Genomic DNA, 26375 nt, shown 5'->3' on the forward strand with positions numbered 1-26375 from the left:
GACTAGCCGGGATAGTTTCACTTTCACTTTAGAAGCGGCGGTCAGCTTTGACCGCCGCTTCTAAAGGGTTAATACCGCACATCGCCGCGATCGGCGATGTGTGGTATTAGCCGCGGGTCCCGGCCGTTGATGAGCGCCGGGACCGACGCGGTATGATGCGGGATCGCGGCGCGACCCCGCTTCATATCGCGGGAGCCGGTGCAGGACGTAAATATACGTCCTGCGTCGTTAAGGGGTTAAGCAGGGGGACACGTCTGGCACTGTATGATTTGAGTCCCTGGCGGCTTAGTGTGTTACTGATGGTAGCCTTTGTTACTTTGGTCCCAGCTCTCTGCAGATCATTCACTAGGTCCCCTCGTGTGGTTCTGGGATTTTTTGCTCACCGTTCTTGTGATCATTTTGACACCATGGGGTGAGATCTTGCATGGAGCCCCAGATCGAGGGAGATTATCAGGGGTCTTGTATGTCTTCCATTTTCTAATCATTGCTCCCACAGTTGATTTCTTCACGCCACGCTGCTTGCCTATTGCAGATTCAGTCTTCTAAGCCTGGTGAAGGTCTACATTTTTTGGTTTCTGGTGTCCTTCGACAGCTCTTTGGTCTTAGCCATAGTGGAGCTTTGAGTGTGACTGTTTGAGGTTGTGGACAGGTGTCTTTTATACTGATAACAAGTTCAAACAGATGCCATTAATACAGGAGACTCTTAAATAAGTTGTTACAGGTCTGTGAGAGGCAGAAATCTTGCTTGTTTGTAGGTGACCAAATACTTATTTTCCACCATAATTTGCAAATAAATTCTTCAAAAATCAGACAATGTGATTTTATGGATTTTTTTTCTCATTATGTCTCTCATAGTTGAGGTGGTATACCTATTATGAAAATTACAGGCCACTCATCTTTTTAAGTGGGAGAACTTGCACAATTGGTGGCTGACTAAATACTTTTTTGCCCCACTGTACATGTACTTGGACATTCAATAAGTATGCCTTTAGTTCTCCTAGTAATCGAATAGGTCCAGAAATCCGGCACTTGTTTTTAGCACAGAATTGCAATATACTGTTAAATTTTCAAAGAGGAAACCAATCAGAAATAGTAACTTGGATTGGGGGAAAAAGAAAAACCCTTGAAGGTTATGTGCACACACATTTTATATTGAATAAGGAATGTTAGCTAGTCTGGCATCTAGCTGTTCCCATTGCTACTGGATTAGAAGACATATACATAAGTTATTTTTAACTATATATTGTAAAGAGTCCACGTTTCAATTACATAGATGTACCTATTATGTAATACTTGCTAAGCCTCCCATCAAACTAGCAAAACACATCTATAATGCCATAAATCTTTCAGAGAAGATAAACTAAGGTCTTGCTTAGACGAGCCTCTTTTATGCAAAGCTTAGCTAGTCAGACTGAATCCTTTTTGTGAATAAATACTTTGTAGTTCTTACCTTACAGAACAGATTTCAACTATTAAAGTGATCATTTAACATTATTTATTGTACCTGAGAGTAGATTTTAATACATGTCTTAAAAGAAAGATTTACATTCTCCCAGAATTTTATTTATTTATTTTCTTAATCATTGCTTAAGTGAGTTGGTTAAATAGTGATGTTGTTAAAGCGATCCCACAAAAAAATAACTGTTACATGTTACTCAGTACCTCATCCTGATCATGTACATCTTTATTTATCTGCCACCAATATTTCACAAAAAAATTGCATATTACAGATGCTCAATGTCTTTTCAATTATCTTAAAGGGAGGGGTGTGTGTCCTTCACTTGCCTGCACTGTGATGACTCCTCCCCTCCCTCACTCTGCTGACTCACTGCTCTTGGAGACGCATGGCTGCCTTGCTCTGTAATGCTTTACTCACACACACACACACACACACACACACTGATTATTGGAGATTGCCTGTACTATATAGTAAGTGTATAACTTACATCTTCCTATGTCATTCATGTGTATCATCCTTAGGCAGTCCTGTAATGCTGGAACTTGTAGTTTTGGAATAGTTGGAAGTACAGTGTTACATAGTTACATAGTTAGTACGGTCGAAAAAAGACATATGTCCATCAAGTTCAACCAGGGAATTAAGGGGTAGGGGTGTGGCGCGATATTGGGGAAGGGATGGGATTTTATATTTCTTCATAAGCATTCATGTTATTTTGTTCCAGGAATGTATCTAATCCTGTTTTAAAGCTGTTAATTTTTCCTGCTGTGACCAGTTCCTGAGGTAGACTGTTCCATAAGTTCACAGTTCTCATGGTAAAGAAGGCGTGTTGCCCCTTGAGACTAAACTTTTTCTTCTCCAGACGGAGGGAGTGCCCCCTCGTCCTTTGGGGGGGTTTAACCTGGAACAGTTTTTCTCCATATTTTTTGTATGGGCCATTAATATACTTATATATGTTTATCATATCCCCCCTTAAACGTCTCTTCTCAAGACTAAACAATTGTAACTCCTTTAATCGCTCATCATAGCTAAGATGTTCCATGCCCCATATTAGTTTAGTCGCGCGTCTCTGCACCCTTTCCAGCTCCACAGTGTCCCTTTTATGTACAGGTGACCAAAACTGAACAGCATATTCCAGGTGAGGCCGTACCAATGCTTTATAAAGGGGGAGTATTATGTCCCTGTCCCTCGAGTCCATGCCTCTTTTTATACATGACAATATCCTGCCGGCTTTGGAAGCAGCAGCCTGACATTGCATGCTATTCTGTAGTCTGTGATCTACAAGTACACCCAGATCCTTCTCTACCAGTGACTCTGCCAGTTTAATCCCCCCCTAAGACATACGATGCATTCATGTTATTAGTACCCAGATGCATAACTTTATATTTATCCACATTGAACCTCATTTGCCAAGTGGATGCCCAGACACTTAGTCTATCCAAGTCATCTTGTAACCTATACACCTCCTCTATAGATTGTACCGTGCTACAAAGCTTGGTGTCATCTGCAAAGATAGAAACAGAGCTGTTAATACCATCCTCTATATCATTGATAAATAAATTAAACAACAGCGGGCCCAGTACTGAACCTTGGGGTACACCACTAATAACCGGGGACCAATCAGAGTACGAATCATTGACCACCACTCTCTGGGTACGATCCATGAGCCAGTGTTCAATCCAGTTACAAACTAAAGTTTCCAAACCCAAAGACCTTAACTTACCTGTCAGACGTCTGTGAGGGACAGTATCAAACGCTTTAGCAAAATCCAGAAACACTATATCCACAGCCATTCCTCTGTCAAGGCTTCTACTCACCTCTTCATAAAAGCAAATTAGATTGGTTTGACAACTTCTATCCTTAGTAAACCCATGCTGGCTATCACTTATAATACAATTATCCCCTATGTATTCCTGTATGTAATCCCTTATAAGTCCTTCAAACAATTTACCCACAATGCACGTTAAACTTACCGGTCTATAGTTTCCTGGGGAAGACCTAGAGCCCTTTTTGAAGATTGGCACCACATTCGCCTTGCGCCAGTCCCTTGGCACAATACCAGACACCAGAGAATCTCTAAATATCATGAACAGGGGTACAGATATTACTGAACTTACCTCTCTAAGAACTCTTGGGTGTAGTCCATCCGGTCCTGGGGATTTGCTTACATTTATATCACTTAACTTACCTTGTACCATCTCTACATTAAGCCAGTTCAGTACATTACATGATGTGTTACCAGCACTGACCAATGTCAGCTCCTTTTTCCATAGTGTATACAGAACTAAAGTGTTAGGGTAAATCCTTTTTACAGCAGTAAAACTGCTGTGCAAAACTACAACTCCCAGCATGCCCAGACATTGACTGTCCAGGCATGCTTGGAGTTGTAGTTGGAGGCACACGTGAACTGCATTCAGACTTTGAATCATACGCGTCTTCTGTGTGAATCAAAAGTCAGCTGTGTCTTTAAGGGATTAAAAGTACAGTAGAAAAACTATATATTTGTATTAACCTACCAAAATTAAAGAGAAAATTTCATTTTTTTTACCATAAAGTGCACTGCATAAAAACAATACCTCCCAGTTGCAAAACTGTGGTTTTCTTTTTAATTCCCCCCCCCCCATAAGTAACACAAATAATTAATAACTTTTTGTTTAGCGGTATCTGTAGATATTCATCATTCATATGAGAAGAAAAAACGTCCTTCTTCGCATGTTCGTCGCAAAGATTCTGCTTTGCCTTCCTGAAATGTTCTGTAACCCACTTAAACATATAGATGGATAAATACTAGGTTTACATGAAAATAATGTTTGTTGACCTAAATCCACAACTCGCTGCTGTTATTTTTTATGACACAAGAACTTGGAGGATGCATGAAATGTCAGCATTTTTACTTGGCAGACTAGGTTAACACTGCTTTTGCTGTCTTTTAAGACTTTACCATTTCAGAAGGCAACACAAATTTACAATATTAAGGGAATCTGTCAACTGCACTAACTTGCTTGTACAGGATAATAGTGTGGTTGAAGTTGATTCCAGTGCTGTTCACCTTTTTTTTACTATGTGGCCCCATTTCCCTAGATATGCATGAAAATCCAAATATGCTTTGGTACACTGAGGGCATTCCCAAACCCTTGGTGCACTCTTCTGCCTGCCCGGTTGATATCACATGTTTAACGTCACATGCCCTTCAGCCACATTGGGGGAGAGTTATCAAAGAGGGTTAGGCCGGTCTATTGTGCACTTAATTTATCAAAAGTCGCAAGGCTCTTGATAAATTCTGCGCACAGACTTCGGGATCGATGGTTTAGACTGTATTTAAACCTGCTCCAGTATGGTCTTGCATTTCGGTGTACTTTCGGCCAATGCGACTTTTTGTCGAAAAGTCACTATTGATAAATTCAGCATCAATGCATTTTTCGGTCTAAAATAGACTAGAATGCATCATGTTCTAAAAATCCTCTAAAGCAAAAGTTGCAAAAAAGTCGCAAATATTTAGACTGTGACTTTCTGTGCAACAAATTTAGACAGGAAAAAAACAGTCTAAATCCTTTGATAAATCTCCCCCATTGTCTTCTATCTTGTGCTGCTAAGCTCTGCCCCCACATATACTGGTCACATGATTGTGACATCATCACAGGTCCTACACCTCCCACAGATACAGAGCAGATGATAGTCTAGTTGTTGTGTTGTTGATGGACATCTCTGCTCCTCAGTGACTGCCCGACCAGGACATGCTCTGTATCTGCTAGATGCAGGAAATGTGGGGGCAGATATCAGCAGAATAGAAGAGAATGTGGCTAAAGAACCTGTGATGATAATGATCGTGTGACAGGAGTTCCACGTTCCCTGTATAAATTGAGCTTGTGTCCACAAATAATTATGAAGGGGGCATTACACAGAGAGTTGGCCGAGCAGAGCAATGCAACAAGGGGCTGGGACCGGCCCCAGGGCACTAAAGCCCTATTATTTGCATATTTTCGGTGCCATGTGTGGGGGGGGGGGGGGGCGGAGGATGAACAGCATTGGAATAAGCATCAGCCGCACTATTACCCTGTACCAACAGATTAGTGCAGGTGATGCTACTGACAGATTCCCCCTTTAAAAAAGTTTATTATGGCGCAAATTTTGCCTTTCTTTAGGCTAGGTACAGACCCAAATTTGTTTGGTGTATTTTTTTGGGGGTGCGTGAGTCACAAAAAATGACTTCTTTTTTTAGCTTTTGTTTTCTCCCAAGATGCAGTTTGTGTGGAGTTTTATCCAAAAATAATGAGTATTAGCATTTGAGATTTTATACCCTGTTTATTTCTCATTAAGAGTATGTTCACACATACAGGATCCTGCGCTGATTTGATGCGCAGGATTTGTTACTGCAGATTAGAAGCTGTGCTCAGTCATTCAGTTTACATTGAAATCTGCAGCAGAAAATCCTGTGCATCAAATCTGCGTACATGTGAACGTACGCTAAAGGAGTATTCCAGGGTTAACTAACTTTTAACTATCCTGCCTATTATGAAAAATTATGCTAGTTTTACATTTACTTGCTGTACCGCTCTGCCGTTGATTGTCTTTTTCTTCATTATATGGTCCCCCCAGGTCTAGCGTTTCTTTTTAGGTCTTAATGACATACGTCTCACAATCCTTTGCGGCTCAAGGCAGCAGCTGGTATCAGGGGCTTGGCTATTTCTTGTATTTCCTCACAAGCCAGCCCCCTGATGACATTTGCGGTCCATCTGTACGTCCTCCTGACATGCCGGCGTCCCGTGATCTCGGCAATCTGCGCAGGGAACGTTGGCACGTCAGGACGTACAGATGGACTGCAAACGTCATCAGGGGGCTGGCTTGTGAGGAAATACAAGAAATAGCCAAGCCCCCTGATACCAGCTGCCGCCTCGAGCCGCAAAGGATTGTGAGACGAATGTCATCAGCACCTGAAAGGAAAATATAGACCAGGGGGGACCATATAATGAAAAAATGAAGACAATCCATGACAGAGCGGTATAGCAAGTAGATGTAAAACTAGCATAATTGTTCATAATGGGCAGGATAGATAAAAGTTAGTTAAAGGGGTATTCCAGGCCAAAACCTTTTTTTATATATAAACTGGCTCCGGAAAGTTAAACAGATTTGTAAATTAGAAAAATTCTCTAGCGCTGGATGGGTTTGGATATGATCAGTGGCTGGACTGCTGCTTAGCCAATAGATGTGCTCCCCTGTTAATGCACACCAATATATAGTGGATATAGCAAAAAATATTATTGAATTGGCAAGCGCTGAATCAGACACATATCGATTAAAGCTATGTAGTAAGAACTAACCTGCAAATGCTGTAGATGGAGGGAGAGATCCTGATGATATAGATGGAACTGTGAGTGGTGTGAGGAAGTGCTCACCTGATGACTAAAAATGAATACACAGTGACTTAATTATGTAAAATGATATGCGTGTCAATTGATTTGAGCTCTGTCTGTATAACGTGGTCTACCTTTAAATGATCAGTCGCGCTGGTGCGAGCGATGGAGGTTCGAACGGCTGGTGTGGTAAGCTGAAAGGGTGATGTTCCTGTGGTATAAAATGGGTTAAACAATCTGGTTATAGTGAAAGGAGTGATAAATACTTTCGGCCGAGTCGTTCCTATTAATACCTGTTAAAGAGCTGTATTGCTGATTCCGTATGGGTATTATAGAGGAGAATGCTTGATGCTGTGGGCTCTCCCTGAGGGTGCTCCAGAGGTTGAAAGTGCGAGAGAAGTCCCTTTCTACAGTTCAACTCTGTATAATTAGTAATAATAATGTGATCACAGCTGAGTATTGCAGGCTAATGAAATGTCCGCAAAGCATATAAATATTTTCATGAGTAGCTATTTGCTGAGGATGATTTTATTACGGAAAGCATAGTTATTCCTTCTGTACCAGGGAAGAGTGTTCAGTCAGAAACTCTGCATACTTTGCAGAGGTCATCTTCACACATTTGGGGACCCTAAAGGGGCCCACCAGCTCTCTTCCTAGGATTCTGGCCCAAAACATGACTCCACCACCGCCTTGCTGACATCACAGCCTTGTTGGAACATGGTGGCCATTCACCAACCATCCACTACTTCATCCATCTGGACCATCCAGGGTTGCACAGCACTTATCAGTGAGCAAGACTGTTTGAAAATTAGTCTTCATGTATTTTTCTGCCCCTATGCAGCCGTTTCTGCTTGTGAGCATTGGTTAGTGGTGGCCATATAGAAGGTTTATGCACAGTTGCAAGACTCTGGAGGACTCTACACCTTGATGTCCGTGGGACTCCAGAGGTACCAGCAGCTTCAAATATCTGTTTGTTGCAATGTAATGGTATTTTAGCAGCTGCTCTCTTGATCCGATGCATGGATCTGGCAGAAATCTTCCTCAATGTGCCTTTATCTGCACAAACCCATCTGTGCTCTGAATCGGCCACAAATCTCCTTATAGTGCGATGATCACACTTAAGTTTTTGTGAAATATTTTTTCATACCTCGTCCAAGGCATTTAAAGGGGTATTCCGGGAATTTTTTTTTTATATATATATATCAACTGGCTCCAGAAAGTTAAACAGATTTGTAAATTACTTCTATTAAAAAATCTTAATCCTTTCAGTACTTATGAGCTTCTGAAGTTAAGGTTGTTCTTTTCTGTCTAAATCCTCTCTGATGACACCTGTCTCGGGAAACGCCCAGTTTAGAAGAGGTTTGCTATGGGGATTTGCTTCTAAACTGGGCGTTTCCCGAGACAGGTGTCATCAGAGAGGATTTAGACAGAAAAGAACAACCTTAACTTCAGAAGCTCATAAGTACTGAAAGGATTAAGCTTTTTTAATAGAAGTAATTTACAAATCTGTTTAACTTTCTGGAGCCAGTTGATATATAAAAAAAAGTTTTTTCCTGGAATACCTCTTTAACTATTTCACTGTTTTCGGCAGCAGAGAGATCCTTTTTCTTCCCTATATTGCTTGAAAATGGTGCTCTGCTTAATAATGTGGAACACCCCACCTTTAGTAGTTTTGCCTTAAATTGGGCTCACCTGGCAGTCTAATGATCACAGGTGTCAGATATTGTTTTCAGTGATCACAAGAGCCCTGAGACACAACGCCATCCATGAGTTAAACTGAAAAACAAAATATTTAATCTTTGTGACACTTAAATAGAATTTGCATAATAATTTGGAACAGGGTGTACTTCTTGGAGAGACCACATACTTGATGAAACGTGCTGCAGTTTTTATTTCTGATAGATCATCATAAATTCATCCTACAGAAAAATAAACCACTGTGTATTATGTCTCTCGTATAGGAGTTCTGTGTTGTGCTTTTTACAACTTTATGGAATCTATGTTCTTTCTTTCTTTCATGTGTTTACTGTATTGAGTACTTTCAAAACCCAGTACCCTTGGAGTCCGTCTCTACTCTGTCTCACTTGCCAGATTAGGAAGATTCCAAGATGCATTTGATGGATGAATGTCATTATCCTTTAAACATTCAGATGATTGAAAATGTCTCACCAATGGGGAAAAAACTCTGCATCTGACTTATTAATGATCTGCCTAGCTACACTGACCCGTTGCACATGCACGGCACATAAATATGTTGTATTTTGTGTAACTATACAAGAGCGGAATGAATGTGTGATCAGATTTCCACAGGCTGGCATGAATGCTTACAGGTTAGCACAAAGCTCTTAATGAAACCTTGTCTGAGACAAAACACCAGAGAGGATCATAATTAACGTCTCATTTTCTGCCAGTTGCTATTGATTACTCATTCACCATTCTTTTGTTCTGAAAAATTGTAACAACTGTATTTCACTTTAGTATCTAATGAGATTCTTAGTATTGGATCATTTAAACACCACGCTCATAATTGCCAACTTAGCCATACAATTTCATTGTTAAGGAGATTTACATTAGAATGTGGAAAAATCTCCTACATTTCACAAATCTGGGCAATGCTTAAAAAGTTCAGGACTGACGGGAAACTAGCATGTCTCATGTTTGTGTGGGGTAGATTCTTAGAAAAATGTCTAATACATTTGCCAGTGCGGTAATTCTGTATGTGAGCCATCGATATACTGGGCCTGAGCACTGTCCTGTGCTAAGCTGAACCTACATTGTTCACATTAAGCATCTTTATTTAGCCATATGGGTATTCCTTATTGCTGTCATTTTTATGATGCCCACATAGATGTCTTTCATTGCAAGTACATTTTTATTACCAGTTGTGAGGTATTGTTTGGTTTTAGTGCTGGAATAAAAAATGGTATAACTGTGTATAATGGTATACACAGTTTATTCTAGAAGCATGTTGGTGCCTTAATTATGTTGCTATGTTGGTCCCGCAAGTTACAATATTTTGTTCCAGGATGACCATTGTATGTTGAGACCATAACTCTATGGAAACCTGGTAATGGGTTCTAAAGCCCCCAAAATTTCACTCAAAAATAGGAAAAAGTGAGGATTAAAGAAAAACTAAGTAATAACTAATACAGATAAAGCAAGTCCTTACGTATAAAAGTAAGAGCTGGAGTAAGAGTGGAAGCTGTACATCACTAACTGTAGTGGACTAGAGCTTTTTTTCAGGGTCCTGTACATTACACACAATGTCCCAAAGAAGTAAAATGGAGCTGCCCTCACCTGGTATCCAAAGAAGCAGCTAACCCTGGCACAGATAAATAGTACAGAACATATAATACCTCCCTGTACTCTAGGGAGGCGCTACCAAACAGCCAGTCAGTGCATTCAGTTCAGTAATACTGGTGTTTTGTCAGTGATATGCCAATTCTGCTTGGTCAGTTCTTCCAGCCACTGACACATTTCAAGTATATGGACTGTCTGTATAATTTTAAGTTGAGTTACAATGGTCCAGAAAAGACCATTGTATGTTGAAAATATTGTAACCAGAGGCAATTGTAAATTGAGAAACCACTGTGTTTTGAAAAACAAACCAATCTGAAGCCTTTAAAGAGGACCTGATCTAATATCCTTTTTACGGACTTCCCCATGATGCAACATTTCAGGAACATTTTTTTTTAGAACTCTGCATTGTGTATTCCTCTGTTTTGACTCCATTCATGCATTCTGATTGTGAGGATATAGGTCCGATTCTGCTAGTAAATCTTCATCAAACCTACGAACATTCCTCAATTATATGCTCTTTCTGAGAAAAAAGATGCATGAAGAATGAGCATGCTTATTCTCATGGATTCTGTAGAGAAAAGCTGTGAATTTCCTATATTCGGTGGCGGTGATCCTTGTATAGATCCACTGTACATGCACTGGAATCTAGAGTGTCATCCCCCATTTCTCATGGGAATCCTCTTGAAAATACACATTGAATTTGTCATGTTTATTCCTTCTAAAAATATATATAGAAATAAATGGAAAGGTGGATGTGACCAGTTTAGGGATACATTCCTACTCTGACCTTAGTGTGACACTATCCAGTCAGTGGTGACAATGACAGACTTTGTAGGTATCCACCCTTTTGGAACTGGGATAGTTGTCAATGTACTTATACATTTCTAGTACTATTAAAGGGGTACTGAGGTGGAAAAATATATATATTTTTTTTTCAAAATTAACTGGTCCCAGAAAGTTATACAGATTTGTAAAATACTTATATTAAAAATCTTAACCCTTCCAGTTCTTATCATCTGCTGTATGCTCCACAGGAAGTTCTTTTCTTTTTTAATGTATTTTCTGTCTGACCACAGTGCTCTCTGCTGACACTTTTGTCCATGTCAGGAACTGTCCAGAGTAGGAGCAAGTCCCCATAGCAAACCTCTCCTGCTTTGTACAGTTCCTGACACAGAGGTGTCAGCAGAGAACACTGTGGTCAGACAGAAAAGAAATTTAGAAATGAAAAGAACTTCCTCTGGAGAATACAGCAGCTGATAAGTACTGAAAGGATTAACATTTGTTAAATAGAAGGAATTTACTAATCTGTTTAACTTTCTGGCACCAGTTGATTTTAAAAAAAAAGTGGTTTTCCACCAGAGTACCCCTTTAAGAAAACCTAAAGGTATAGGAAAAAACAATATCCAAAGACTGGATATTGTTTTTGTTTTTTTCTTATACTTTGGTTATGACCGATGCACTTTGATGTACCAGGTAAGACATTAGAGTTGAGCAAACTTACAGTAAATTGGCTCGCACCAAACCTCGCAGCTCTGCTGTTGATTACTTTACTCTGCATAAATTAGTTCAGCTTTCCAATGGCTCCAGTTGCCTTGAAAAGGTGGATACAGACCTAAGAGACCTAAGACTCATCCCAGACCTAATACTCATCCCAGACTTTTCCAGGTAACCAGAGCCCTTGGAAAGCTGAACTAATTTACGCAGACTAAAGCAATCAACAGCCAAGCTACGAGGTTCGCTACGAGTCAATTTACTGTAAGTTCGCTCAACTCTATAAGACATCAAGGCCGCCACACCATAAGGAACTCAGACTGTAGAGCGAGTCTACATGCCTATGAAGGTGTATTGCCCTCAGCACAACAGCATCTTGTAAGGAGATTGACCCTACACGCAGCACCCTAACCAAGGCGGTACTACACTAGGAGCGCACCTTTTTTCTACATATTAAGAAAACGTGACCCAGATTAGTTATTTTATGGTGAAAACAAATATTTTCTAAATAGAAAAACTAGGACCAGTGTATCCTAGGTGGAAGTATGTTGAAATAGCCATATGGATGGATGGATAGATAGATAGATAGATCTATATCTATCACAATTTTTTTTCTGTAATAACATTTAAAAATGACAACTTTTTTAGGTACCAGAGAAATACTTTATGGAATAAATTTATAAGGTTTTCCCAGCAAAATCTATTGATGACCCATCCTGAGGATAGGTCATCAACCTCAGATCTGTGGGTTGCCAAAGTTGTGGCACTGCCATATACAGTGCGACAGAGCACAGAGCATACAGCACTGTACATGGATGGTGTAGTGGCCAACCGCGGTTACTGCAGCTGATCTCCTATTGATGTGAATTAGGGTAAAGCTGCATTAGCTCATAATGACCCCTACACAAAGTAACACTGTCTGCTTCCCTCTCTGTTACACTGTGCCGCACCACAGCTCTGACAAACAGCTGATCTTAAAGTGCCGGATGTCAGATTCCGCAGTGATCCGATGACATATCCTGAGGATAGGTCATCAATAAATTTTAGTCACATATGTCTTATTTTGCTGCATATTTTCTGCAGCTGAATTTGTTACCCATTAACTTCAATGGGTAGAGAAACGCACAGCAGCAAATACGCCACACTAGTGACCCCACCCTCTGGGTAGGATCACACGTAGCATATACGCAGCGTATTTCACACTGAGCAAAATCCACTGCACGGTTCAAAGTACACTGCATATTCTCCCATGAGCAGACACACGGCTACCTGACAACAGCCCTGTGTGCTCAGTAAGGTTTGGAGGCAGGTCCGCACGTCAGTCATGTTGGCGTGCTGGCTCTGCCTCCAAAACTCACAGTACACACAGGGCCTCCGGGTAGCCGTTTGTTTGCTCATAGGAGAATACACAGCGTATGTCCCACAATGCAGCATTTTTTTCATCACAGACCACTACTTTAATGTGAAAGCTGCAGTCCATCACCGGAGATCCACTATAAACTGCTGACTGCTTGCTTAGATTCACAGACCATCTGCAAATGTTAAAGCAACTAATAGGGAATCTCTTTTGTGGCTTATAGAGCGGTCCTGAACAGGGGATTCCCCCTTTGATGTTTGTATAACCTAATCTACTTTTTATAGTTTTGTTGTACAACAGCTATGAATGTTTAGAGACTTAGGAGAGCTAATTCAGAGATAAATCATTTATATATTTAGTTTGTGTCACTGGTTTCATATTCAAGTCGAGCCAAACATTGCTTTCATATAAAATTATCAGCTAGAAACTTCTTCCATAAGCACCTTGGATTCATTTACCTTAAGTCCCACTGTGTGTATTTGGTCAAGACAGCAGTGTTCTTGTGCTTTCCCTGCTTTCCACTGCATGTATGGGATAAGATAAGGGAATTAGAATGTATAGACTAAATAGAAGTATGTTCTGTCTTGTGTTTTTTTTTTTTTTTTTTTTTAAAGATTTGACCAGGTGCCAGATGTGCATTTTTAATAGTACCAGTTTTGGCAAAGATGTTTGTTATCGAAAGAACAGTTTATTCTGTCCAAATGTTGCTTGTTTTAGATGCCAGGGCAGATAGTTAATATCCATTACAAGTTATTTGGCTTTATCTGGCTGTATAGATAATCACAAAAAAAAACCTGGGGAAAAAAATTTGTTAGAAAAATCATGCTTTTGTAGTGTTATATATTAGCATTATATACTGGAGAATTCCGGAATGCAGGACTTGTGTGTTAAAAAGCAGTAAAAGCAATGCTTGTAGCTTGTATTGTCACATAATATACTGAAAGCCTTTCTGTAATATTACGTAAATAGTTGAATGTTTGTAATATAGTCAGGTGAGTAAACGGGTACAATATAAATATTTCGTCTGCAGCTTTTATCTCTTGGGTCTCTATGTACTCTTTCTCTTGAAGCCCTGAAGACAGGATCAGTTATAATCAATATTATCTTAGTTGACTCAAATGAGAAGATAAATCGGTTGGATTGACTAATAGCATTGATTTTGGTCCGAAAAGACTGCAGAGCGCACACTTTTAAGACTGCGCTTTACAAACTTATATTAAGGTTAGATCACTTACATAACCTTAGATAACCTTGACCTTACATAAAATTAAATATAATTTGATATTAGTAACTGCTTCCTTAAAGGGGTAGTCTCAGTCCGATTTACTCTATCCACAGGATAGGGGGTAAGTGTCAGATTGAGGAGTTCTGAGTGCTGAGATCTCTCCACTGAAGGGGGCCCTGAGCCTTTGTCATTAAAGGAGCTGCCAAAGAGACAATTAAGTGTTTGGCTCTCTTCAGCAGACCTCCAGTGATGGCTAGATCAAGCTAGAAAAGTGCATCTACACCCCCATTGCCCCCACCCCCACCAAGAAATATGAAGCCTTTTTTTTGCCCAAAAATATTTAAAAAAAATTAACCAATCTATATTACAAATATACATTGGTTTATTATCTACATTGTGTAAAAGTATTTTCAAATGGCAGTGCTCAATTTAAGGTAATTCATTGCACCGTACATTTTACTTTTTTAGTGCTGGTATTTCTAGCCTTTGTGTGGAAGAGTCTTGGCTATCTATACTAGGAGTATATAAATGGGAATAGTCACATGTAATATCTTCTGCACCTTCAGTCATTGCAGAATAGTTAATGTGACTAATATGTTAAGTAGTGACCATATCAGTTTTCAGCCATTATTATTATATCTGTGGTCATAACAATATACAAAGCAAGTTCATTCTCAGACTTGTCTCTTGGCTTTTAGTAATGGTCCAATGTACCCAATGCTTCAGAAGGCATCGGCTTAAGAGTGTGTACATTGACAGGTGTCATGGTGATTTAGGCAATTTACTAACTCAGGACAAAATGTCCCCTAGGAGTTAAGTGTTCTGTATTCTGTCAGCAGTGATCAATCCATCATAAAGGATTACTCTTGCAGGGTGATGCACACAAAATGGGGAAAGGAATCAGAGACTTAAATATAATTTTGCATATTGTTTACATGCTTCTAAACAATAAATATTGATTTTTTTTGCCACTTTTATTATATATATATATATATATAATTACTATTTTTATTTTTTTTGGAGGGTCACACTTTAAGGGTATGTTCACACGTACTGTATGTTAAAATTGTTTTATATAGGAGTCCATTCATATTTGTTAATCTGCAGATGATCTATAATTAACTTTTTTTGTTGATACTAGGGTTTTTGTTTGTCAGATGTGGTCTACTTTAGTATGGTCGATTCTATATCCTTATTTCCCTCTCCCTGTTAAAGGGGTTATCCACCATAAGGTGATTTTAGCACTTACCTGCCAGACAGTAATAGACATACTTAGGAAGGATCCCCTCTCGTCTTTGGGTTAAATGGCTATGTTGTGAGATTACCATAAAGCTGTGACTATCTTGTTGTGAACTGGATATTTCCTGTTAGAGTTTTCTCTTTTACTACAAATCCCATAATTCCACTTTCCTCCCTCCTATACATCAGTTACCCCACCCATTGAATCACAAATGAGCTGAATTCCATACAAAAGACCAGTGCTTTCTAATCAGGGTGCCTCCAACTGTTGGAAATTCCCTGTGGTCTCTCCACCCATTGAAGCAGAACAGGCTCACTGTCATCACCTGACTGTTGAGGTAGTGTCCCAGCCGCACTGCATCCTAGGAATACCTGAGACAGGAGTAATTTCGTAAACTGTTAAAAATGAACATCCAGAGCAAAGATCACATAAGAATGCGAGACCAGCCATCAGAGACAGGTAAAGAAACTATATTATGAACTACACCAACTTTACAGCCCCTGTAGCATAGTCAAATAAGTAATAAAATCTGGAATACCCCTTTAAGGACACGTGCACGCTTGACAAAACTGAGCATGCTTGTGTATGATTGGATAAGAAGTAGCTCTCTTAGGGTCCAATCATGCTAATGATTTTCTGAAAATATGGTGCTGTACAAAGAGCGTTGTCTTAATGCAAGTTCTATCTTAGCAGCATATGTGTTGTAAATGGCAGGCAATATCAGTATTTCTGAATATTAATGAACATTAGGTTAATCATTGATCTTTGTGCATTTAGAATAGGCAGGATTGGTTGTGAAGGATATTTTCTATGTGCACGCAGTTAGAAATAAGGGAAATGAATTTGTAACTCTGTTTTTATTTATTCATGTCTTGATCATGATGTTGTGTTTTGACAAAGGTGTGATAACTTCCATGTATGAATACTTTTAATTGACCACTGCTTGGAATGTATGAGGAAAAATTGAAAGTGGATTTCAAGTGACGTTATTTTGTGACTGGAGAATGAACGGAAGAAATAGTGCATGCACTTTTTCTCCCGTTTCTATCTTCCGTCACAGAATAACGTCTGTTATTAATAACAGGCTAGAACGGGTTAAAACGGATAATGTAAAAATCCCATAGACTATTAACAGACTATTTTCAGGGTTTCTATAAGGGAACATTGAACGGATCTTTAAAACGGATACATTTTATAGTGTGAAAGCAGCCTAGGAATACCATGGCCCAGATCTTCTAATACTGTTATGTTCTCAGATACTGCAAACTTACACTAGACAGTTAAAAAATACACTGGATTTCACAGTGGTTCATGCTGTTTAAATAGTCAGTCTAGGGATATGCCAGATTTATCAAAGTTTAGACCAAGAGTTAGTTGGCTTACTTTACTCTGTAATGTTGTGCCACAGTGAATGTAACTTTTCCGTACTCCCGTCACACACACACGTCATGCACTTTGCTGAGCGAGATACAATTGTATACAGCTCATAAATGTAGCACAAATCATGTGAAACCGTTTTTTTGCACAAATTACGTCTGAATTCTGGCACCTTTACAATAGTAAATCAGCCCCAAGAGCCCATTAAGTATAGGCATCGGGATCTCAACAAATATTACCTGCAGTCAGCAGTGAAACGGCTAGTCCTCCATGATCACTTTTTTAGTCAGAACATTAGAATACGTCCATAGTCTAGATTTGGGTTTTGTTTTTGTTTTGTTTTTTTTGTTTTTTTGTTACCATCACCATTTTGCGTTTTTATATAAACTTTTATAAGTAATGAAAAATGTAAAATAAAAAAATAAAAAATTCTTACAAATTGTGGTGGTTGTATTTTACAGACCAGCCTCATTCGAACCGATATTGGACTTGGTAGTTCGGGGCAGCTTCCGACCTCAGGAAAACCAGGAAGCCCTTATTTTCCATTTTCTGCATCAGGTTCTCGTCGAAGGCCAATACAGGACACCCCAACCCTAGGTAACTGGTGACAAGTTTCACAAGTGCCTCAGAAGATATGAATGTTCCTTTTCTCCTCCTTGAATGACTGATCCATGTTTGTGTATGCTTCTTTAGTATTGTAATGTGTTGGTCTTGTGCATGTAAACAGACGCTTGGGCTTAAATCTGAGGTGAGCATATTTAAAGAAAGGATATGAAATGCAAGTAATGTTGTTAATGTGAAATGCATGTGTTATGTGCTTCCTTACTGGTTTACATTTGTTGTGAAGCCTTTTTAATGGTCTGTCGGCACACATTTGGCACTATGGTAAGCTGAGTAACACTTGTAATGGGGCTGATAATTTGCAGCTTTCATGAAAATTATCAAGGGCATCTGAACTGAGCTAGTGCCAGTGTTGCTTATGCTTTAGGACACATTTCCAAGTGTGTCTCTTGTTCTCTGTTCCCATAGAAAATCACTCGGTTGAATAAAGATATTCAGTTAAGGTAGAATAGAAGGAAAGTGTTAAACTGCCAGATTTTGTCTGAGGCTTGGCATGAACTCACCAGAGGGATGTCATCAGGATGACCATTGGTTGGACAGGGTGGATTTTTCTGGCCTAATCCTCATAAAGTGACTCCAGTGGCACCTCTTTCGAAATTTGTTCTGCCTTGTTTGTTAAAATCCTGTTTAACTAATGAGTAAATAATATGGATGCAACAAAAGATCAATTTGTGAAGATATTTACCTCTATACTGTAGAATGGTTTGCAGAGGTGAATTATTATTTAATGAATAAAGTACCCCCACTATCTGATGACATCCACCACTGCAGTATATAGCATCTGTCTAAACCCTATGACTTTAATCATTTATTTTCTGCTGGCAATTTACTGATCATGTAGGTTAAGGTTTAGCTGTAGTTTATATTACCACATATACAGATGAGCCAGCCAATATGTTACAATAAAACCACAGATTAAGTTAATGACCTTGATTCTGAAAAAGCTTTAGGGATAATACTTGTGATGTCATTCATATTAATAGGGTCTACACAAAGCATATTATATAACTGTAGTAACCTCAGAGGTGAATTACTTGCTGTAAGTTAGCAGAACAGTTTAGGCTTTTGTTTCATTTCCTCACAAGTTTGTAAGGTAAAGTACACATGCAAACCTCCCAATGTATAATTGCTATGGAAAACTCACTTTTCACCCGAGTTTAACATAACAAATAAGTTGAATATAACAGTTTAGTGTACCTTCCAATCATGATAATAAAATACCTCGTTGCAAGGTCACACACTTTATCCAGACCAGGTTTTATTTAGCAGATTTTTATTCCCCTATGCATTATGCATAGTGGCCTGTTTTGGTTGGTATTCTCAAAGAGGAATACTTTTGAGGAGACAGAGCTAGCCATATGAGTGCGATGTGGTATTGACCATGTGCAGTTCATGCTGCCATATTAAGCCATGCTAACTGCTGTTCGGCATTTATGTTTTGGGTTCCTTCCTAATATTGCCAGCCAATGGGATCTGTCAGGCAACATCTGCATATGACAAACTATGCTTTATATGCAAAGCATTATGGCATTCACTATAATCAGAAACCATGACACCAGTGTAACCAGAACCTTACAAAAATATATCCTGCATAGACATATAATAAAGTTGTGCCACTTGGAAAGTGCTGCATTATATTATTGTGGCATGCATTAAACATAATCTAATGCAGATGAGAGCCATGTCGTGATATATAAATCTTTACTGTTAAAGTGTACCTGTCATCAAAAATTTTTTTCATATAATGTAGATAATACCATTATGTTTATTTGTAATATACATTGGTTAGAAAATATGTATATTTTTGTCTCTGCAGCGATTGCCTGTGTGTCTATATGAGGAGTCCAAATATAGGAAGTGAGGGTGGACAAGCAGGGCCCTTTGAACTGAGGACAAAGCAGGGCCCTGTACACGGAGGACAAAGCCAGGCCCTGTGCATTGAGGACAAGCAGGGCTGTGTGCAGTGAGGACAAGCAAGGCTGTGTGCAGTGAGGACGAGCAGGGCTGTGTGCAGTGAGGACGAGCAGGGCTGTGTGCAGTGAGGACGAGCAGGGCTGTGTGCAGTGAGGACAAGCAGGGCTGTGTGCAGTGAGGACAAGCAGGGCTGTGTGCAGTGAGGACGAGCAGGGCTGTGTGCAGTGAGGACGGGCGGGGCTCTGTGCAGTGAGGACGGGCGGGGCTCTGTGCAGTGAGGACGGGCGGGGCTCTGTGCAGTGAGGACGGGCGGGGCTCTGTGCAGTGAGGACGGGCGGGGCTCTGTGCAGTGAGGACGGGCGGGGCTCTGTGCAGTGAGGACGGGTGGGGCTCTGTGCAGTGAGGACGGGCGGGGCTCTGTGCAGTGAGGACGGGCGGGGCTCACACATGAGGATGATTGACAAGCCAGGAGCCTGCACAGAGCCCTGCTTGTCCTGTCCTCACTTGCAATAGCTGCAGGGATAGAACTTTTTCAGCCATAAATATACAAATTTTTTAACCAATGTATATTGCAAATATGCATATAATTGTATTATCTACATAATATAAAAAGTTTTTGTTGACCACAGGTACACTTTGATACAAGAGTATCACTGCTCTCATACATTGAACTGGTGTGCCACAGAGCTGACGGAACTTACTTATACGCTGCACTCTGACATTGGCCCCTTTAAAAAATGTAACTCTGCCCCCCATTTTTCCTCACCCATGTGTTGGCTGGACGGCCTCCTCGTCCATAAGATGACATCCTCTCCCTTCTCCATAGTGTTACGTTGAGCAAGCAAGGAGCGCAGTCACAGTGGAGAAGGCAGAGTGAAATTTATTTTTACATACTTCTCCACAAAATGTTATCCTGTGGACAGGGAAGCCACCCAGCCAACACACAGGCATGGGAGAATGGAGAAAGGGGTGTAGGGTTACATTTTACAGAGAACAGGGTTGCAGAAAGAGTGCAGTAGATAAGTGCTAACGGTCTACGGTGGGGTCTACTTACATGGGGTCACACTACCTACTGAGGAGTTCAACATATAGGGGCAAACTACCTGCAGGGGGTGTTACTTATAGGAGGCAAACTACCTACATGGGAATACTACAAACAGGGGGCAGTCTAACTACATACAGAATAAGTGGGTTAGTGTAATCGTTGTGGTTGCTGTGCAAACTCTAACTGGGAAATTAGTGAAAGCGTGCTCACAAGCTGAGCACGCTTCATATCCGGTAAGTCCCGGTTGCGATCGGCAGCCAGGACCCCCAGTTAATGCCGGACATCTCCGATCGGACCGATGCCTGGCATTAACCCTTTAGCCGCAGTGATCAAAGTTGATTGCGACATCTTAATTCAGGTTATCTAGATGCCAGTTAGCTCAGTGGAGCTGAGTGGATGGCGGGAGGGCCCTTACCTGCCTCCTCGCTGTCCGATTGAGGCTCTTGCCAGCCATGGCAGGCTAGAGCAGCAAAGCACTGATAACACTGATCAATGCTGAGGCAAAGCCCAGCATTGAACAGTGTATGCAATCAAAAGATTGCATGTTATGGCCCCCTATGGGTACAAAAAAAAAGTAATGTGTAATAAAAAATAAAAAAAAAGTTCATAAAAGTAAATTAACCCCTTCCCTAATTAAAGTTTAAATCACCCTTTTCCCAATTTTTTTTAAAAATGTGATAAAAAATAAACATAATCATGTGTGGTACCACCGCGTGTGTATAAATGTCCGAACCAATAAAATATAAGGTGTACATGGGAAAAAAAAGCCAAAGTCCAATCAAAACAAAAATGGTACCAATAAAAACTACAGAAAAAAATTAGCCCTCCTATAGCCCCGTAAACGGAAAAATAATTTTAAGGATACTAAATTTGGTGCATGTAGTTATCATTTTTTTAAAATAGTAAAATAAAATAAAACCTACATAAATTGGGTATCCCTCTAACTGTATGGACCTACAGAATAAAGATAAGGTGTCATTTTTTTTATTATTGGAAAGTGCACTGTGTAGAAATAAAAGCCCCCAAAAGTTAAAAAAAAGTTATAATTTTTTTCCCAATTATACCCCAGGAATATATATCAAGCCCTTTGTCTTTAGGTGCAAAATTAAAAGCGTCAAGATTTTTAGAAGGAGAGGAGGAAAAAAATTGCAGAAACTAAGTTTTGCCAGGTTCTTAAAGGGGTACTCCGTCCCTAGACATCTTATCCCCTATCTAAACCTCCCTGCTGCGCCAGGCGCTCTGTGTTCGCTCCGTGCACTGAATGTTTGGGGTGCCGCAGCCAAGATCGCGGGGGTCCCCAGCGGCGGGACCCCTGCAATCAGACATCTTATCCCCTATCCTTTGCATAGGGAATAAGATGTCTAGGGGCGGAGTACCCCTTTATGGCCAAAATGGGCTTGGTCCTTAAGGGGTTAAACGACTACATTTTAAAAGCAGAAAAATTGTGCTGTTCATTAAAAAAATGTAATAAAATCCTGATTCCCACAGCCCATAGGAACCCCTTATAAATTGTAGAATACATCCTTCTTTCATATATTAATATTAAAAACTTTTGGAAATCTCTTGATTAGTTTATAGAAAAAAGTTTTACAAGAAAGTCTAGCTGTAGCCTTATATGAATATAAATATTTAAAGGGGTATTCCAGGCCAAAACGTTTCTTTTATATATCAACTGGTTCTGGAAAGTTAAACAGATTTGTAAATTACTTTGATTAAAAAATCTTAATCCTTCCAATAGTTATTAGCTTCTGAAGTTGTTGTTGTTTTCTGTCTAACTGCTCTTTGATGACTCACATCCCCGGAGCTGTGCAGTTCCTATGGGGATATTTTCCCATCATGCACAGCTCCCGGGATGTGACATCATCAATGAGCAGTTAGACAGAAAACTTCAGAAGCTAATAACTATTGGAAGGATTAAGATTTTTTAATAGAAGTAATTTACAAATCTTAACTTTCCGGTGCCAGTTGATATATAAAAAAAAGTTTTTGCCTGGAATACCCCTTTAAGTTTGAAATCTCCATTTAACAAGGTAAGTAGATCTGCCATAACAATATTAGATTTTCCAGTTGCTTGCAGTTTGCTTTACTACTATTTATTTTACATGGGCACAAGATTATATACATACAAAAAGCTGTAATTTTGTGATCACACCCAGTGTAATAGTAATGTGGTTTAACCCCTTAAGGACTCAGCCCATTTGTTTTTTCCTCCTCGCCTCCTAAAAATCATAACTTTTATATTTTCATCCACTAGTATGAGGGCTTGTTTTTTGCGCGACCAGTTGTCCTTTGTAATGACATCACTCATTTTACCATAAAATGTATGGTGCAACCAAAAAAATACTATTTGTGTGGGGAAATTGATAAGAAAACCGCAATTATACAAATTGTGGAAGGTTACATTTTCATACTGTACACTTTACGGTAAAATAGACATGTTTTCTTTATTCTGTGGGTCAATACGATTAAAATGATACCTATGATTACTTACTTTTCTATTATTATACCGCTTCAAAAAATCACAAACTTTTAAACCAAATTAGTGCGTTTAAAATCCCACTATTTTGCTGACCTATAACTTTTTTTATTTTTCCGTATAAGCGGCAGAATGAGGGCTCATTTTTTGCGCCGTGATCTGTAATTTTTTTTTGATACCACATTTGCATATATAAAACTTTTAATACATTTATCAATTTTATTTGGAATAAAATGTTATAAAAAAAAGCAGCATTTTTTTTTTTTTACGCTCACGCCGTTCACCGTGATAATTAACATTATATTTTAATAGTTCGGATATTTACGCATGTGGCTATACACAATATGTTTATTAAAAATATTACACTTTTTGGGGGCAAAATGGGAAAAAATTATTTTTACACTTAAAAGTCCCCATATGGGACTATTTATAGCAATCATTTGATTGCTAATACTGTTCAGTGCTATGCATGTATAGGGCATAGCACTGATCAGTGTTATCGGTCATCTTCTCCTCTGGTCTGCTCGATCTCAGACCAGAGCAGAAGACCCGTGGAAGGCAGCAGAGGCAGGTGAGGGGACCTCCATCTGCCGTTTTGGATGATCGGATCTCCGCGTCATCTGTATTAATCACAGCATCTGGGGGTTAATGGCGGCCATCCGCGCGATCGCTGATGTTGGCCATTACAGGCGAGTCCCTGGCTGCTATCAGCAGCCAGGACCTGCTGCGCATGACCCGAGCATCGCTCCGATGCCTGCGGTCATGTATAGGACGTAAATGTACGTCCTGGTGTGTTAAGTAAAGCCTCCCCCCCCCCTGCCATCTCTAGCACAGACTTTAGACTCCTGCTGGCCTGGCAGAAGTACAAAATCGGGAAATGCTGAGGGGGATGTGCAGCTTTAGCCAATCACAGCTCATCTCACAGACTGAACCGCTCTTGGCTGTATGTAGCAGACTGAGGGGGGATGTTCTCCCCTGTATGGCTTAAGATGATGTCACACCTGCTGGTGAATGCTCCTTCCCAGTCTGTGAATCTGACTGAGACAGAAAATACAGAGCAATATCAAGGTAGAAAACAAAAAAAATAAAAATAAAGGCAGGGGGTGATTTATCATGATGGGAGCAGTGAACTGGGAGGATTATAAAATTCATGAATATCATGACAGGTATTCTTTAAATATGTATGAATGGGAATAATGTGTCCAATGTAAACCTGACCTTTAAAAAAAGTCTGTTTTCAGAGTTATTGTGCAAAAATTATCTATTTTAGATCCACCCCTCCCCATGCAATATTGTACACATAGCTTAGTATTGTAGTTTTAATAGTATTTGCATTCTGTATACTTTGCAGAAAACATTTTGCAGTTGGTTGAAAAACAGCTATTCTGCAGACTATTCTCTTCTTGATTTACAGGCTTCCATGAAAGAGATATGTACTTCTTGGTTTATGTCGAAGATATTTGCTTAGGATAGAGGATTACTATCTGATTATGGGACCAGTATGGAGAACAGTATCTGTTCTAAGAACGCTCTCCCTTAGGAATGGCGACCACATGTGCAACTGTTGTGCTATGCTTAGACTTTGTTCCCCGTTCTAGAGATTGTGGGCCCTCCACAATCAGATAGTGATCCCCTGTACATGAGGATAGGGGATAACTTGCACCTATTGGCAAACTCTTTAAAGGGGTACTCCGCTGCACACCTCTTTTCCCTTATCCATAGGGTCCCCAGTGGCGGGACCCCCGCGATCTAACAGTGGAGTACCCCTTTAAGTGAAATCAGTCTGCTCATGTTCAATGCTGGAATATCTGATGTGGGGCTGAGCCGCAGAATGCCCACCCCCTTGCTCCACCCACTGCTCACTGCCTTGATTGATTAATATACAGGATTCCTCTACCATCACTACAGAGTTCATCTTCCATCATTGAGTCATGCACATAAGGCAAGGCAAGAGAAGGCATATGTCCTACGCCACAGCACAGACTCTTTGATGTTTGAGCTCTGAGCAATTTATCATTTTCTGCACCAGGACAGAGTAGAAAATTTGCTCAGATGTTTTGTGCAATCCCTGTTTTTGCTCAAAAATGTACAAACTCCCATGTTGGCCAAAACTTTGTCAAAATTGCACAAAAAGTTCATTTAAGTACATTACAAAAACCAAATAACATTACTGTCATTCAAGTTTAGTTGGGGCATCCAATTGTTGCAGCTGTGTGAAACTGACTGCATTAAAAAATGTCGTCATATAGAATTGGTAACTCCTGCAGCTACCATAAGAAAGTATTAGAGAGAGTCTGTTGACATGTGAATCCAAGTTTGCAGGGGAAAAAAATTATATAAGTGTGTGTCTTTTATATATTTTATCTCATGAATGTTTTTCTGTCTTTTCTATGTGAAGATCCTGTGCAAACTAAGAAGATAAGAAAGGTCCCGCCTGGTTTGCCTTCTTCCGTAAGTACTGACTGTACTGTTGGCATTGTTGTGGGACATCCGTTTGGTTCGCAGGACCATAAACCTAGGTCATACAAATCATTATTTAAACAGGCTTGCTACAGTGACCATAAACAGGCTGTCTTGATCAATGTAGAGCTTCATTAGGTCTAAAGCTCTGTTTGATGCTTAGTTTTTAGATCCGCAGCAGTGATTTGTAGCAGCGTCATATGCTCCTGTCCCCTTGTCCCTGTCATTTGAATTCCTCTCATGGGAGGAGAACGGGGCCAGAAGCTGTCAGAGAAGATCTCCTGTACAGGTCTTTTGATGTTTAATTAGTCATTATGTTGCTGAGCAGGAGGACAGACAGAGATTAATAGCCAAGAATCTTCAAAATTTACATTTGTAATAATCCCAATGGAGCTGAAGACATTAAGATTCGGAGGACACGTACAGCTCAGCTTGCCTCTGTAGGACTGAGGTTATTAATATGCATAAATCACCAAGTCAGATGTTCACTATGAAACCCTGGTGGATTTTAAAGCTTTCATTAAGCCTTTCCTAACTTCAGCCTAGCATCAGGAAGGCTTTCAAGCAACTAGTTTGTTGATCCCTCTTTGCTCGAAAATATATCCTTAGAGAATAAAGGGCTTTGATGAAAAAGGTTGCAAGGGTTTTGGTTGGAGGAAAAAAAAGCATTAATGGCTGTGATAATCTATTGCTATAGGGGTGTTTTGTGGAATTAAACATGCTTTATTCTTTAAAGGAGGAAAACTGTTTGTAAATGAATCCGCATTTAAAAATCCACGTGTAATGAAAATCCCTGCTCACTGAATGAAGTTTTACTCACTCGGTCTCCCTCTCTGTCTTTTCCTCCCTCCCTCCATTTAAGAACAAATGTGAGGGGAGGGGGAGAGAGCTTTGCTGCCTTGCGGGGCACATCTCTTTGTTGTGTAAATGGCTGGAGGGCTTTTATTTGGCAGTACTTAACACTTGGGCGCAGGTGCAATTGGATGAGTCAGAACTCAGAGCAGTTTTGTTTGAATGGAACATCCTCCGTAGTCTTCTCTGCTGCAGCGCAGGGTGCATATG

At 39.9% G+C, this 26375-nt stretch overlaps 1 protein-coding gene across 6 annotated transcripts in view; it reads left to right on the forward strand.

The window, feature by feature from the left end:
- TCF12 (transcription factor 12) overlaps positions 1-26375 on the forward strand; it is a 232552-nt gene that overhangs the window by 156356 nt on the left and 49821 nt on the right. For 5 of the 6 annotated variants that reach the window (XM_056572396.1, XM_056572398.1, XM_056572400.1 and 2 more), the window contains exons 7-8: positions 17259-17394; positions 25252-25304. The exons of the other annotated variant lie outside the window; for it this stretch is intronic. In XM_056572396.1, coding sequence (XP_056428371.1) covers positions 17259-17394; positions 25252-25304 — 189 coding nt within the window. The remainder of the gene's footprint in view (positions 1-17258; positions 17395-25251; positions 25305-26375) is intronic. 6 annotated transcript variants of the gene reach the window in all.

The sequence above is a fragment of the Hyla sarda genome, chromosome 4, assembly GCF_029499605.1.
Source record: "Hyla sarda isolate aHylSar1 chromosome 4, aHylSar1.hap1, whole genome shotgun sequence".
NCBI classification, from domain to species: Eukaryota; Metazoa; Chordata; class Amphibia; order Anura; family Hylidae; genus Hyla; species Hyla sarda.